The 17186-nt window shown below is 37.1% G+C and overlaps 1 protein-coding gene across 2 annotated transcripts in view; it reads left to right on the top strand.

Moving 5' to 3' along the window:
• Positions 1–17186, top strand: part of DPYD (dihydropyrimidine dehydrogenase) — an 814043-nt gene that overhangs the window by 792690 nt on the left and 4167 nt on the right. For both annotated transcript variants that reach the window (XM_079926015.1, XM_079926014.1), the window contains one exon: positions 16767–16907. In XM_079926015.1, the coding sequence (XP_079782141.1) occupies positions 16767–16907 (141 nt within the window). The remainder of the gene's footprint in view (positions 1–16766; positions 16908–17186) is intronic.

The raw sequence follows: 17186 nt of genomic DNA, 5'->3' as shown, positions 1-17186 counted from the left end.
TGGTTTTCAGTCACTGAAACTTACTCTTCTCCATTTAGTGACTATCTCCATTTCCTGGTTGAAGCATCAGCTGAAAAGCTGACTCTTAGGAGCTCTTTGAAATTCCTCTTTAGTAGTCAAACAGGAGTTGGAACCCTTAAAAATCCCCTCTATCTATGAGAAAGAAGAAATGTGTCCTATGCTAAAAACAGTGGAATTTAGACGATGTTGAGAGGGCTAAGTTATTCAGAGCTCTGAAAGGAAATATGGAAGTGGCTGAACACAAATTCTACCAGCACTTTAATGCCATAATTCCAAATAAAGTGAACACTTGGGACTTTCAGCAGTATAATAGCCCCAAAGAGTCTCTTGAGCTGTTTCCTTTCAATTATTTGTGTGATACTGAAAGGATGAACTGGACACTGATGGTAAAGAAGAAGCCAGATCCTTCCACTCTTCACATTTCCCCCACCCTTTGGCTATAACTAATATATGATTTGGGGTTAAGTGGGAATTGTCCCTGCTTGTTTTTTCCTACTTAATTAATTTGAAATAAATGTAAGATCTCCATCTTTTCCTTATGTATACAAAATTCAAAAGAAAAATATTATTTATATTTGAAATAAAGGAAGAGCAAGGTGATTATAAAAGCATTGTGGCCTTTTTTAGGCTTCTATTCTGTCAGGGAATATATTGATAACCTAGAATCAAAACAAAAACAGAACAAACAAAAAACCTGCTGAAGCTGAATTAAAGCTAACCGATCACTAATCCAAATAAAATATCAAACTCAGCAGAATTAAATAAACCAAAGAACTGGGAAGTCAGGAAAGTAAGTAAACATTTTTTTAAAGTCTCAAGGAGAGATGAGGAGTCTTATTAGAAATCGTACAGGCTTACATTCCTCTCCTAAATTGTTACTTCAGAGATGATCCAAATTGAAGTACCCCTGGTGTTACATTACATAAGCCTCAAGAGACCATTGACACCATCTTCCCATAACTAAGACCATAACAGTGCTGACATATTAAGGGGCTGCTATGGTAGATTTTTCTCAATGTCCAGTGGATATTCCACTATCTTGTTTTTCTTCCCAGGGTGTCTATACCCATTCTATAATACCTATTATCATTTCTAGAAATATGGTGTGTCCTGTCAGAAAGCATAATGGTAGCTGATAATGGTGAGGTTTTTCTGCAGAGAGATGGGGAATTTTCACCAGTTATAGGTGCAACTATTTCTGGAAAATGAGGAATTACATTTGCCATGACAATGACTGCTCATTTCATCTTGCTTTCTATAAGGCTTTATATCTCTATAGAGTGGGACAGAGCTTATGTTTTAGAGGAAGAAGGAAGATAGAGATCTGTTCCTGTCCCAGAGATATTCGTGGTGGCGTTAGATGACACTTGATCGCTAGAGTCATGATGTTGTTACCAAAAGTGAGCTCTGTGTGTGTATGATTGTATTTTTAATTAGAACAGTTGTCCTCTAATAAATTCACTTTTACTCATATTCCAGTATGATTTTCCAGAATAGGAGAGAAATTTCATCTCCTGAAAGCACCAATGGAAGTATGTAGCAACCAATAGCTCTAATATGCCAATACTGCTCCAAGTGCTATACATGTTTTATCTCATTTAATCTTCACAATACCTGGGATAGGTGCTATCTTTATATTCATTTTACAGATAAGAAAATTGAGGAATTAAAAAGCATTAAATAATTTGATCAAGTCACATAGTAAACAGTGGTAGAGTGGGGGATGGAGGTGAAATTGAGAATTGTTGGCTTAGGATTGAAAAGATTGGCTCATAATAGGGACCAAATGTTTGGATCCATTCTAGCAAATATATGAAATATACCTAGAGATTGCTCATGGAAGATGAAGGTGTCAGTATAGAACAAGGAGAATAACGTTTTATAAGGGAATTGTGACACATGGCTTTTGTCACCACTGTGCTACTAATCACTTGATTTGGGAAAAATATCTAATGAGAGATCTGTAAGAGGAGACCACTGGACAAAGACGTCTCTTTTCCTTTCTGCTTTTCTTCCTCCTCCTGACCTTCTGTAGTTTCATTTGTTTGTTTTGTTTTGTTTCTGTTAAAAGCACAAAGATTAATCTAAAATTTACCCATAATCCTACCACCTCAACTTAATCACTATTAAAATTTATATTTATAAAATTCTAGTTCTTTTTCTAAACCTAAGTGTAATACATTAAAATAAACATAGAATACTCAAATTTTCTATATAAAAACCTCATAATTATTTATATATCACTCTAATGGTTTTATAATATTTCATAATATGAACTTATTAACTTCTAAAAATTAACCTATTGTTGAATTTTTAGGCTATTTCCAGAATTTTTTACCAATAATGCTATTATAACTATCGTTGTACAAAAATCTTTGTGTAGATCTCTTATTGTTTCCTCAAGAGAAATTGCAGGTGAAATTGTAGGGCTTTTGATACATAGTGCCAAATTGTCCTCCAGGAAGAATGTGCAAATTTACACTCTGCCAAAAAATGTAAGAGAGGACTCATATTCTTAGACACCCATCAACAATAGATTTATTTTTAATTTTAACTAATATAATAGTCAAAAAAGTATTTTTTCTTTAATTTCCAATGTCTAAATAGTAGTAAGATGGGCATGATTTTTTAATATATTTTGGACCATTTCTTCTTTTGTGAATTTGTTACTTATTTCTTTTGACCAGTTTTCTGTTGTCGTATTTATCTTTGTTTTATAGATTTTTTTAATAAACTTTTTATATATTGCCATTTGCCTCATAATTTGTATGATGGTGTTTTTAGATATACATACAGAAGTTTTACTTTTATGAAATCATATCTGGCAAAAGCTAGTTTTGTGATTTCTCCCTTTCTTTATTTGCTTAGTTTAGCTTTTTCTGCCTTAAGATCATATGCATTCACCCCATCTGGTTCTTTTGGAATTTACATTTGATTATTTAATTAATCTAAAATTTGTTCTGCTCTAAAGTATCAGATATGGCTATACCTTTAATTTTTTTTCACAAATAAGCAACCATTCCAAGATCTCAATATTTGCATTTTAAAGTGACTCCTTCCTTCTCTCAAGTTATGATCCAATGACAAAAAAATGTATCATAAATTGCATGACTTACTTTACATTTAAATGTTCAGTGTCTCAGAATTCGCTAAAGCTTTTCAAGAGTGAATCAGAAATGGGTTAGACAAAGTTCCAATAAGGATGGCCAATTTCTATAAAAAGTTTCATACCTTAAGTAAATCTTTGTCTAATAAGGAAGAGTTTAACAAAAAAACTTGACAAATAAAACCTTCTGACAAAGTCCAGAATTCTTGGCTATAAGCCCCTTATTTGAAACCAAGACCTTAGTACTACTTTTAACATTTCTGTGAAGACAAAAATGTTTCTTCTACTACAGTGCTGATTCTTTACTTTAAAATATGTTCAACATAGTTCCCTTTTCTTCTTGATATGAACCAGATGGAAAAGGTAGCAGAAGGTGGACCTTGAGGTGATGAGTTCAAGTAGAAGCATGTAGCTTCACATGACAGAAGCAGGTGCAGGTTGGGGTACAATAAGAGAAAAGGGTGGAGAGAGAACATGATGATGGTGTCTGGACTCCTCTCTCTGCTTCCTTCTTACTATATCATTTCCCTTTATGATTCATTTAAACTTTTCCTATATATCGACTCAACTATCTTCCATCCTTACCTCTTTTTTTTTTTTAAACATCTTTATTGGACTATAATTGCTTTACAGTGATGTGTTAGTTTCTGCTTTATAACAAAGTGAATCAGCTATACATATACATATGTCCCCATATCTCCGCCATCTTGTGTCTCCCTCCCTCCCACCCTCCCTATCCCACCCCTCTAGGTGGTCACAAAGCACCGAGCTGATCTCCCTGTGCTATGCGGCTGCTTCCCAGTAGCTATCTATTTTACATTTGGTAGTGTATATATGTCCATGCCACTCTCTCACGTCGTCCCAGCTTACCCTTACCCTTCCCCATGTACTCAAGTCCACTCTCTATGTCTGCATCTTTATAGCTGTCCTGCCCCTAGGTTCTTTAGAACCTTTTTTTTAGATTCCATATATATGTGTTAGCATACGGTATTTGTTTTTCTCTTTCTGACTTACGTCACTCTGTATGACAGTCTCTAGGTCCATCCACCTCACTACAAATAGCTCAATTTGTTTCTTTTTTATGGCTGAGTAATATTCCATTGTATATATGTGCCACATCTTCTTTATCCATTCATCTGTTGATGGACACTTAAGCTCCTTCCGTGTCCTGGCTATTGTAAATAGAGCTGCAGTGAACATTGTGGTACATGACTCCTTTTGAATTATGATTTTCTCAGGGTATATGCCCAGTAGTGGGACTGCTGGGTCGTATGATTGATAGTTCTATTTTTAATTTTCTAAGGAACCTCCATACTGTTCTCCATAGTAGCTGTATCCATTTACATTCCCACCAGCAGTGCAAGAGGGTTCCCTTTTCTCCACACCCTCTCCAGTATTTGTTGTTTGTAGATTTTTTGATGATGGCCATTCTGACCGGTGTGAGGTGATATCTCATTGTAGTTTTGATTTGCATTTCTCAAATGATTAGTGATGTTGAGCATCCTTTCATGTGTTTGTTGGCAATCTGTATATCTTCTTTGGAGAAATGTCTATTTAGGTCTTCTGCACATTTTTGGATTGCATCCCTACCTCTTTTTATGCTTCAAACCTGTGTCACCCACTATCTTCTGGATACCTCCACCTGGATAGTCTAAGCAAGGTGCCTAAAGGCCATCGTACTTCAAACTAAACTGATTATCATTCCTTCTAAGCCTGATCTTCCTCCTGAGTCCTGTGTCTCAACGAACAGCACTCTATCTACCCTCTTACCTAAGCAGAAACCTGAAATTTGGCCTAGATTTCATCCTATGACTCATCTCACTCATGAATGGGATCATAGACATTCACCAGTGTCCACCATTTTTATCTGTCATGTCCTCTTCCTCTTCTGCTCTTCCCTACAGCAAAGGTCTTAGGGAAGTTCTTTATACATTCTTTCCTGGAATTCTGAAATATTCTACAAACTGGCCTCCCACCTTCTTTTCTCATTCTTACCTAATGTATCCTCCAACTATTATGAAGTATTCTTTGTTAAATGCAAATCTGATTGTTTTACCCTTTGCTTAAAATTCCCACATCTTAAGCATGATCTTATGGTAAACTCCTTAGCATAAACATCAGACCTTCATATTTTAGCTTATCTTGGCCTAAGCAGGTTCAGTGGAGTGGTGAAAAGTAGAATCCAGGAGGTGGTAAATTGAAGAGTGAATAAAGGTTTCAAAATTAAGGACAAGGCATATGGAATACTCTTCCCTGAACTTGAGAAAGATCAAAAGGAAAGTGACAAGAAGAAATGTAGTAGAGGGAAAGGTTGGTTTGTATATGTTAGGATACTATAAGCTTGCATGTGTTTATATGCTAGGAAAGGAGAGCTACAGCTACCAGAAAGGGCATGATTAAAGAAGCTATATCCTTGGCAAATAAGGAAGGAATGGAGTCCAGACAATACATTAAGTCATCTTGGATAAGAGAGTGACATATGATTTTCTACCTACTGCAATGCCATAGGCATTTAAAGAAACTGAATTTGGGCTTACCAGTGTCATTCTAGTAAGTAGCCTGTGTTTGAAGAAAGTGACTGTTAGAAAGTCTTAAGAAGCTATTTCCTTCATTGCAAGATGTAGCAAGGTTTATAAGATTTTAGAAGATTATATTTATGGGAAAAGAGTTTCCTGAATTAAGCCTGGAACTACTCTGTCACGCTGCTTGGGTTCAAATTATGCCACTGCCATTTAGCAGCTACATGAACTTGCCTCGGTTAACTAATCTGTAAAGTGGACATAATTAAAGAGTCTGCCTGGGCTTCCCTGGTGGCGCAGTGGTTGAGAGTCCGCCTGCTGATGCAGGGGACACGGGTTCGTGCCCCGGTCCGGGAAGATCCCACATTCTGCGGAGCGGCTGGGCCCGTGAGCCATGGCCGCTGAGCCTGCGCGTCCGCAGCCTGTGCTCTGCAACGGGAGAGGCCACAACAGTGAGAGGCCCGCGTACCGCAAAAAAAAAAAAAAAAAAGAGTCTGCCTCATGGGATTATAAGTTAGGTAGTGTGTGAAGTGCTTTTAGCCTGCACCAAACATATCCTAAATACTGTATATGTTACCCACTATTAGTTATGATGTTAGGAATGGACAGCTTGATGTAGATAACAGGTTAGGGTGACCCTCCATTTCCATATGTCCAATAAAGTGAACTCAAGAATGTTAGTAGGAATACATAAAGCTCTGGAAGTCAACCAAGTTGGAAGTTTTGAAGAAGTCCATATATTTTTCAGGAAATTTTTATCATATACCTACCATGAGACAAGCAGTGTGCTAGGAATTGAGCATCTATAGTACAAAAAATAAAACAGCCACAGCCTCTGTCCTCATGAAGCATACAGAATAGAGAAAGAAACAGGTATTAAAACAAAGAATCACACTAATAATATAAAGCTTTATTTGTAATACAAACAATAAAGAAAAATACAGGATGTGTGGAGTCTTTCATAGCAAGACCTAATTTAGATTGAGGGAGATGAGGAAGGCCTCTCTGAGGAACTGGCGTTTAAGGAGCCCTGTAGACTGGGTAGTGATTAGAGGGGTAAGTGGAAAAAGGGCTGTTCCCGGTGATTCATAATGTGGTCCTAGATTTGGTGAGTGGCCATGGTTATGGAAACAGAAGCTAAATTGATGAAGACTTGATAATTCTCCCTCTAAAATTTGATGATTCTCTTTATATACTGAGGTATAAGGGACAGTAAGGAGTTGAAAATAAGGAGACTAAGATGATTAGATTTTTGATAGTCCCACTAACTGAGATAAAGAAAAATGAAAGATAATGAATCAGGGTTTTATTCTTGGTGTTTTAGGTTTGATGAGTTTTTTAATGTGGGGTGAAAAATTTAGATTTGAGCATATTGAAATTAGTGAACTCAAACTAATTTTGCACCTGTGCTGGATGATATAAAGAAAAAAGAACTGACATGCTGACCGCCTACTGGGTGCCAGACACAAGACAGAGGCTTCACGTATATTTTCTTCATTTCTTGCTTAACCTAATGCCCTATGAGGGAGTAGGAAGTTCTGGGGAAGCAAATGGGAACAAGTGATCAAAGAAATAAGAGAATAACCAGAAGGAAATGATGACGTGGAGAAAAAAATAGAGGAAGTCTTAAGAATGAGGAAGTGGTCCACAGGTCAGAAAGCACTGCTCATCTTTGCAAGGACATCTGGTATTGTTTCATTTTGCCTTTCACACGTAACCACTGAGATTCCAATTTCCAGTTGGCAATAATTGTCCTATTCACCCATACATCCATTTTGTCATTCATCCAACAACTATTAACATCCACCCACTATGTTCCAGCACTACTCTAGTCTCTAGCAATTCAGTAGTGAACAAAACAAAAGCCCAGCTCTCGTGGTGTCTACATTTGGTGTCTACATTATAGAACAGACAATAAACAAATGAACGAGTGGGTACATACTACGTCAGATGGTCACAGTGCTGTGGAGAAGATACAGCAGGATTAGGGGAAAAGTAATTGCTGGAGAGGTTGATCAGGAGATGCCTGCCTGGTTAAATGGCATATGAGTAAACACTTCAAAGAGTGAGAGAGTGATAAATGCAGATAGATATCGGGGTCGGGGGAGAACGTTCCATTCAGAAGGAACAGAAAATGCAAAGACCCCGAAGTAGGAAAGTCCTTGGCAGGAAACTATTGAGGCTTTTTAAAAGGAAGAATGATGTGATCTGACAAAATTTTTCAAAGGCTCATTCTGTCTGCGGTGTTGATACAAGATCCTAGATGGGCAAGGACAGAAGCAGGAAGGCTGGTTAGAAGGCTGTTGTAACAATCTAGGTGGGAGATTGGCAGGAAGGAGAATAAATACTAGATAAGGCCGGAAGACCTCAACTCCATTGTTCTAAATGAAATGATGTGTGTGAAAGTATTGCACGAGGCATAGTTCTATTCAAATGTAAGGAGCCACGGTTGTTGTCATTTTCTCACGAGTCCCTTGCCCCCTTGCCCATTATTTTAGACTCCATCTGGATGATGCGGCCACGTGGTTGTTCAGTCCCCATTGAAATTAACAGCCACGTTCCCTTTAAGAGTCATTTTCTCTCTGCATGTGAATCAGACATTTCTTCTTGTGCTTTTATTGTTTTATTGTACCACACTTACCCAGGCATGCTACGTACTTCCCTCTGCTGCTTCATCATTACTTTTATGTTTTCCCTACAGTGTTTCTTCTGTTCTTGACATACCATTTTTCCATCTCCCCTTTTTCCTGAGGGCCTGGGTTATCTGTTTTCGTGCTTAATATCTTCCCTGTCCACCTATCTGTTTATTTTAGCATGTTTCTTCCCTACTCGCTGCTGGCCTCTTTATAGATTCCTCTGTTCAATAGTTTAAACTCCATGCCATTGCTTTGTTTATCCTCTCAGCTAGCACAGTATATTATTCCCCTTCTGCTATAGAAAGGGCCCCAGTGTCCCACAAAGTTGACTAAGCCCCTCTTGTCTGAACAAGTTTTTCAGTCATGGATTCAAGTTTCTAATCTACCCCCATCTTCTCTGGTTATGAGTGTGACAATATTATTTCTAAGCAAGCCATGCTCAATAGATCTCATCTTTTGTTCTTTTCTTTCAAATGCCTCAGATAAGACTTAATGGTCTGCTGCTTCAGAAGTAGGCAGTTTCAATATCAGTCAATCAGTAAGTATTTATTGAGTATTTGCTATGTGACCTTAGCAGTGTGCTCAGGACTGGGTCTTCGTCCAGAGACTAACAAGGCATGGTTCAAGGCACCAGGTTTTTCCTGATCTTGGTGGAGATGTAGTGCTAACATATATTTATTATGCACTCGCTGCAATCCAGGAAACTGGGAATACAACATGAATTTTAAAAAGAGAGATATCTATCCTTACGGAGCTCACAGTCTAACAAGGGAGAAAGACACATGTTAAAAATTATTTACAGTTCAATCAAATATGTACAAAATGCTCTGGGAACACAGAGGAGTGAAAGGGATTAGTTCCGCCTCGGGTAATTGTGCAAAGCTTCACAGAGATGGTGATATTTAACATGGAGTTTAATAAATTAGTGTTAATTAAGCAGAGAATTAATAATAAAAGCTAATATTTATTGAGTACTTATGAGGTTTCAGGCACTGTTCTGCATGCTTGTGAATTAACTCATTTAATCCTCACCATAACCCTATCAGGTATCCATATTTTCCCTATTTTACTGATTAAGTAATTAATAAACAGAGAGGTTAAATAACTTGTCTAAGGTCACACAGCTAGGAAGACATGAAAACCAAGACTTGATTCCAAAATCTGGCTCTAAAACTTGGTCCTTAATCACTATCTTCTTCTGTCTCTCATGAAAGAAAAAAAAAAAAAAAGGAAGGTGGCATTTCAAGCATATGAGTATGTTTGCAAAGCATAGTGTTAATACATACTTGGAATAAATGCAGCCATGGGACCTTAAATCCAATACAAAACTCATTCTTTTGTTCAGTAGGATTTCCTAGAAAGGACCAAACTGAGAGGCAGTAATGAGGAAAATAATCCAGTTTTCTTGCTCAGTCTTAACATGATGTAAAAGGGCGAGGGGATATACTGATTAAACATTTAAGGATTTCAGCTAGAGCGTCAAGAGTGGTTACTCCCAGTGTTACACTGTGACTAGGGGGTCCTTGAGAACCAGAAGTCTTCACTAGCCAACATGGTATCCAGCTTCCCCTTGCGTCCTTGGAAGCTAAGAAATGGTCTCAGAGGCTGTCAGTCCTACCGCAGGGAATAGTCTGGGGCCCTAGCGTCAGCCTGGCGTCCAGTCAATTTCCTTTTTATCAACCCTACATCTGGATTTCCATTTCATAGTGACACCTTTACCATACATATTGCCATATTGCGGAGCTGTCGCTTTTGTGAAAGAAAAGGCTTCTGAGGAAGAGGAGGGTAATCAAAATCAGTGCTGAAGGGGAAGGGGAAGAATGAGATAAAGTAAGAAAAAGACAACTGACCTCCAGCAATAGATGTAAAGGTCTCCTTCTAAAAGATGAACCAGGACCTTCTGAAGAAGCTCCTAACACATTCCACAGGTTCACCTGTGCTAGAGAAAAGAAACCAAATAGGAAGCCGTTTTATCTCCTGGCTGAAGAGAACTGAAGTGACAGCGTGCACATTTGGCCCTGCTAAATGAGAAACGTGCTTTAGTCCCAGGCAGCATATAACAGAGATTTGAGAGTCTGCCAAGGCTTATAAAGTTCCCCGAATGCTTCCCACTTCTGTTGATATATTTGAGAATGAATTCTCATTCTCTTTATGAAGCCAGGAATGTATCTCTAACGTCTTTGAATTTCTGGGTAGGAAAATGAATGGTTTAGGGGCACTAGTGATGTTTTCATCTCTTCCTGCTGCTTCTAGGAAGAGATAGACTGCATCTCATAAGACTGGCAAGACAGTGTTGGCAGGAGACCAGTCAGTCTGATCGAGAGGTTTATTATTTCAATTGAGTTGTGAGGGGAAGGAGAAAAGTACTCATATATAACTGTAAGGCATATTAGATACTATGGAGCATAAAAGGGATGACACAGGAAGAAAAATAGTAGAGGATTTTCCCAGCATTTTCAGAAGATACCAGAGAAATGGGCGGGAGGCATTAACATTCTCAGTTGTCTATATACAGGCAAATAGCAGATGAAAAATTATCAGACTGCACTTTAAAACACATGAACAGAATATGGTGAAAATCAACTCTTAAGTCTTACGGGGATGTTTTGAGATGTGATTCCTGACCGGAATATGATGATGGAAAGGTATATCTTCTTTGGAATAAATAAGTCTGATGAAGGGGCTGGGGGAGGAACAGTATATGTCAAAAAGATATACACATGCATGGAAATCCACAAACGTGAAAGTGAAGCATGGAGGAAGCAGCTGCAGGAGAGTGAAATGAAAGGAAAACAGAAATGTTTTCCGGGACTACATCAGAGACCCCATAACTAGATGGTTAATACGGACAGGCAAGATAGAGCAGCGATGTAAGCCTTTACAGACTTCAGATGAAAATCCCACTCCACTAAAGGCAAAACATTGGCAAAACTATTGAATTGCCATGTTGGAAATTTAATCTCACAAAGGAGAGAGAAGCAATGAGAGACTTACTGCATTGACTTATTTCTGGTTCCTTATAAAAATCTGTTTGGGGAAAATGGCAGCTAAAAGAATCTTGAAGGAAAGTAACCATCCCATATCATCGTAGAGTTTGTTAGGCCACAGAAAGGAAGTCTAAACTTAAATGTACAAGTATGCCACCTTTAGTAAATCTACTTTCAGGGAGCTCAGAAACAACAATAGAAAACAATCCTGTAGTCAGAGCACTAACCTGAACATGGATCAAGAAGAATGAGAGGCTGTCAAATTGAAATTTGGTGACATAATCTCTGAGTTTCACGAGGAATAGGAAAAGAGTGAAGCATTTAGATAACTCAGTATTGAATAGTCATATGAGAAAATAGAGATCACATTACCAACGACGATCATAAAAGAGTGGCGTCAAGATTTTAAGGTGTTTCAGAAATACCAAAGCCTCAAATTATCTGAATTTGGAGAAAATATTAGGAAAAATGGAAATGTATTTTGTCTATTAAAAGTAAAAAAAAAAAAAAAAAGAGAGAATACACCCACTACTTAGAGCAGATGGTATACTGTTAACTTACAATTAGAACTGTTCAGCTCCTGTTATCTTTGTAGCATCCCCATAAAGAATGCTTTTAGAACTGAAAAGGATAAGGAAAACATATTCGAGAGGTGAAGCCCAAGATAGGTAAGGATAAAGTAGAAACATATCACATTTAGCCTCATTAAATGTATTTAAATCCAAAGTGTCTGGCAAGAACTTGCTACTTTAAAGCCTGAGCCAGCCCACATAAAAAGAATATAGTGATCAGGGCCACAGATCTCTACTGAACCAATATTGACTACACTCAAACCTCACCCATCTGTCTCTCAGTAACAAGCTCTCTTCCACTCCACCCTCTCTCACCCACTTCAGTTCCCAGGTCCTCACTAGCTCCTACCCCATCTCTTGGTTTGCTTGTTTCTCTTACCTTCTTCACTAATTTACTTACTATTTTATTTCCTGAATCATGCTTTGTCTCTGCCCTCCCAACTCAGCTTATTCACACTGAGTCCTGTTATCAGAGTTCTACTGAATTTAAACTCAAGACTTCCCTATCTAATTGTACAGTCACCATCCCTGTCTCCTAGCTCGGAGGACATTATATAGGATATCAAAAGTAAATTGTATGCTGTATTTTTGAAACTATTTTAGTATGATATTGCTGTATCACACTGCTAAAAATTAAATGGTGCTCTAGGTTCTTTAGAAAAGGAAAAGGTTGATGTGGCAAGGGGAGTGAAGAAAAGATAGAAGTAGACCAGAAAGCTTCATTAAGGATCATTAAACTTTTGACTTGAGAGCATTAGTAAAGGAAGAAATTATCAAGTGTCAGCATAAATTCTGTGAGAACAAACCAAATTATCTCATTTCCTATTTTGATAGGTTTATTAGGCAAGCAGTGAACTTGATATAACAGATAAGAACCTGTGACATTGGTAATGGTACAGATAAGGAAATGGTAAAGTAATTAAACAGCTACGTCCAAATAATTTTGATCTGTTTTGGATAGACATCATAGTGATTGCCCACAGCACACTGTCCTTGGTCCTGGCCTTTGAATGACACATTTTTACAGGTATCGTAAATAGTATGCTAATCAGATGTGTAGAAGACTTAAATCTAAGGACAGTTAACACGCCAGATATCAATCACAACTTGAAAATACTTCAATCACCCGTAAAAAAAAATAGGCCAAAAGTAAGAAAGTCATACTAAGCCTAATACATTAAGTATGATGCAGCAGGGATGGGATGGGGGCCCTCTAGTTCCTCACTTTTGATCCCAAACTTTATATCAAACAGAAATATTGACTGATCTAGTTTTTAAAAATACTTCTGATTATCCCAAACAAATAATTAATTGACAAAGATGTGATTCTAGAATTCTGTACTGCTTCCCAATGTTAATTTTGGGAAAACATATTTAAATCACATGTATCACCTACACTTTAAAGAATTTGGCATCACTCTTCCCACATACACATTCATACATAAACTTTTCCACTAATCAGGGATGGCTATAGCAGATCGCGCGACCTTTGTATATCCACACCCTGCTTGGAATAATGAATGTAGGTACCCTGATCTCCACAGGTATGTGTCCCACAGGGACTAGACTAGCCATATGTGCTTTACTGATTATATGCAACTTTCAGCAAACTCCAAATTCCAGAACGTGTACTCAAGGGTATTTATAAGCTGGCAGTGCTACCTGGAAGCTTTGAGTTTTAAACAAATGACCACGTTTTCTGCCACATAGAATGATAATTCATTTTCTTTGATTACTCTTTACAAAATAACTTAAAATTGTTGCCATTCTTTTATCCTCTTCCAGATTAAATATATATATACATAATTTTCTTAAGAACTATGATGAATGAGGGGTGATTTTTAACACCATGTGTAAATAATTTTTAGAGGCTCCAAGGACTTTGTTTGATTTAGTTTTGCATTAAACAATGATGTTTTAATAAATGACAACAGCAAATCTCCAATATAGAGCAAAAGGCGTATTTGATATACACAGAATGTGAATTTGCTTCCTTCAATAAAATACCTTAGAAATATGCACTGTTTCTTTGGAATAAGCCTTATAAGCTGGATGACCATCTAAGGAGTTTCCTGTTTAATCATCTTTTGAATATTTACTGATGATTTCAGTCAAGCCATGATCTAATTCAATGAAACAGCTGTTCTGGCTAATTTGTTTACTAGATTGAAAAAATTATTTTCTACCACGTAGAGTCTTTTACAGCCATAGAGTGACCTCATGCATTTGCTGTCTTAAAATATTAGAAAATATTAAACATATCCAGATACGTTGACTATGATTATTTTGTATTTAAAGAGGTACTTAAATCTTTTTGTGAATCTCATATTAATAAAAGTATTCGGTAAATCAAAAAGTAGCTGTTAGCTCATACAACTGTATGCCTAATATTTTGCTGAATATTTAGTATATAGAAAAACTAAAGATACATTTATTTTAACAAAGATTTGAGTACCCGTTATGTTTCAGTGATCTGAGGAGCAAGATACACAACATGAGATACAAAGATGAATAAAGCCTCCTAAGAGGCTGCAAATAAGGAACTGAATGTAGAAAATACCTACAACATGAAGTAAACTTTGCTAAATAGAGAAATAACCGATGAGCCAGTAAAGCAGAGTGCTTATGATCATAGAATTTGAAGTTAGGCAGCACTGGTCTGAATCCCTGCTTCATCATTTATTTAATTTTATACCTTAAATGTCAATAATCTCATCCTCTATAAAATGTGTGAGATTTAAATGAGAAAATGCTTAAAAATTATGGCACTGGCCTGATACATAGTAAGAACTCAAAGTAATCTGTAACCATTAGTTCCACATAATAGATAAAACACTCTAGGCCATTGCATTGGTAGGAGGGGGAGAGAGAAAGGATGAAGAGGGGAAAAGGGCAGGAGGAAAAGATATAGGAGACAAAGGAAGAAGAGAATGAAGAAGCGGGAGATCACACCTTCAATTTGGTTAGGAAAGGAGAAGGAAGAATTAAGGAGATTTTCAGGAAGTAGTGGCATGTGAGATGTCTTTGAAGGATGGACAGGATTTTTCAAAGTGAAGATGGGAAGGAAGGGTATTCTGGACAGAGGACTCAAGATAAAATTAGGTGCCAGAGGAGTTGACTGACAAGTGTGTTCAGTGTAGGGCATGTGTCCAGTGTAGCTAAAGCACATGGTGTTCGGAAGTGAGAAATAAGACCAAAAAAGACTAGTTGGTAGAAAGCCTTAAATGCTAGACTTAAATGTGAAACTGTATTTAATTCAACAGATTTTTGAGTAAGGTAGTGAGAACATTTAAGCTGTGCTCTACAGCATAGATGAAGATGACAACACTGCATAAGGTAGAAAGGAAAGGGAGAATAAGAGGATGAGACATGTAGGCTCTTATAAGTACATTAGAAGTAATGGGAAATTAATTAGTAATGGTTAAAGATTATAGTAGACTTGGAAAGAGGATTCAGAAGATATTGCAGATCCAGAGCTCAGAAGACTTGGCAACTAATGAGATCTTGGAGTAGGGAGAAGTCAGAGTGAAATACAGCTCTGAAATTTCAAGCCTCAGTGACTGAAGAAATCCTAACAGTGTTAGTAAGACTAAGGAAATCAGAAGGAAGATCCAGTTTTGTGATGCTGATGAAAAATTCGGTGAGGGGTGAATTTGACATACCAAATTCTAATGACAGTGCTTATCATGCAGCTGATAAAAGTATATCTTAAGTCTGTGAGAGAAATTCAGAATGGAGATATTGATTTGGACATCAAGTGCCCCCCCTCTACAAACAGACTGTGGTATCACTGAAATTATACCTTCAACACACTGAAAAGAAAATAGTCAAGACAGTAAGTTTTTGATCACCTTATTTTTTGAGAGACACACGAATGGTATATAATTATGTAAGCTTTGTTTCAGTTTAAAAGCTCAAAGTCATGAGCATATTGTCATTTAGAGCTGAAATCGGGAAAAAATAGAGTAAAAAAGGGTAACCAAGGTCATAAAAAGAAGAACAGAAAATAAGATACCATAGAGAATATAGGAAGGTGGCTTTAAATGTGAGTCAAACCACCTTGAAGACGGACCTTGAATTCAAACAAAAGATTGTCTTGTTAAAAGTTAAAAACAAAAGCAGAAAATCTTGACAGCATACTAATTTTACAAACATTGTTACATTCTTCTGTTTTATGAAACAAAGTGTTTCTTATTGTTGATGAAACATCTTCTGTGCTTCACATATTAAGCACACTTCCAATTAATATGAAGAACAAAGCAATGTGTAACAGCATGAAAAATCTTCAGTGGTGAATGAAGAAAATCCTAGTTCTTTAATAGTAAAAGAGCATCTTATTTAGCTATTAAATTAACCTAATTAATTAACATAAATTAGAATTTTTAAATCGTGAAATATACTCTTCAAGACATGACAGGTGGGTATGCTATCAAAGCACTCTTCTAAATGAAATCTAGACTCCAAATGCAGTGCTATAAATGCAGAGTGTCCACATTTTTATTCCCCTCATTCCTAGCAATCTAAAGTTTTCTAGTATCAGTGCATTACCCTTTGTCACTTTTCATTACTTTTGGATCATTCAAAGTCCAAAATTGAGAAAAAGGAAGCCACAACCACTGAAAAGGGTGTCATTTCTTCTGTCCACAGAAACACTGATTTAGATCATTTGTAGAAAACCTGATGAATGCAATTAGTTAGGTCTTGTGTTTCTACGCTAGATATATACAGAAAGCCCATCTTTCAGGAGACAGAAATATGTAAGCTATAATTATAAAAAGTATATCTGTGAGAACTACAGTATCCAAAACCTTCTAAGTTATATAATGCAGGATTTTATAAAAACAGGGAAATTTGGACAGATACTAATCATCACATGGCAATGTTTTACAATGAACACTGTAAGTAATTCAGTGCCTATCTTTCAGGATGTGATTGGAAAAGCACTGCAGTACCTTGGAACATTTGGTGAACTGAGCACCGTAGAGCAAGTTGTGGCTGTGATTGATGAAGAAATGTGTATCAGCTGTGGCAAATGCTACATGACCTGTAATGACTCTGGCTACCAGGTAAGAATCCTGCTGCAATTAGGATGCTGTGAGGCATGTTTCTTCTTGGCTTTTGTAGCAGAAAGCATCTTCTGTCACAAAGTGTGGGATTCAGACCAGACGTGCCAAACATTGCTACTCAGCAGTGACATAGCTCTCTGTCCTCTCACCCTCATAACATAGTGATTTTTTTTTTAAAGGGAAGCCATAACTCATACTAACGATGCCACCATTCAGTGCACAGTACTGTTTTAGTATCATTTCATCACTCATAAAATTGGAAGGAAGAATTCAAACAAA

The sequence above is a fragment of the Stenella coeruleoalba genome (genome assembly GCF_951394435.1).
Source record: "Stenella coeruleoalba genome assembly, chromosome: 1".
Lineage (NCBI taxonomy): Eukaryota > Metazoa > Chordata > Mammalia > Artiodactyla > Delphinidae > Stenella > Stenella coeruleoalba.
This window is presented reverse-complemented; position numbering and strand designations above follow the sequence as displayed.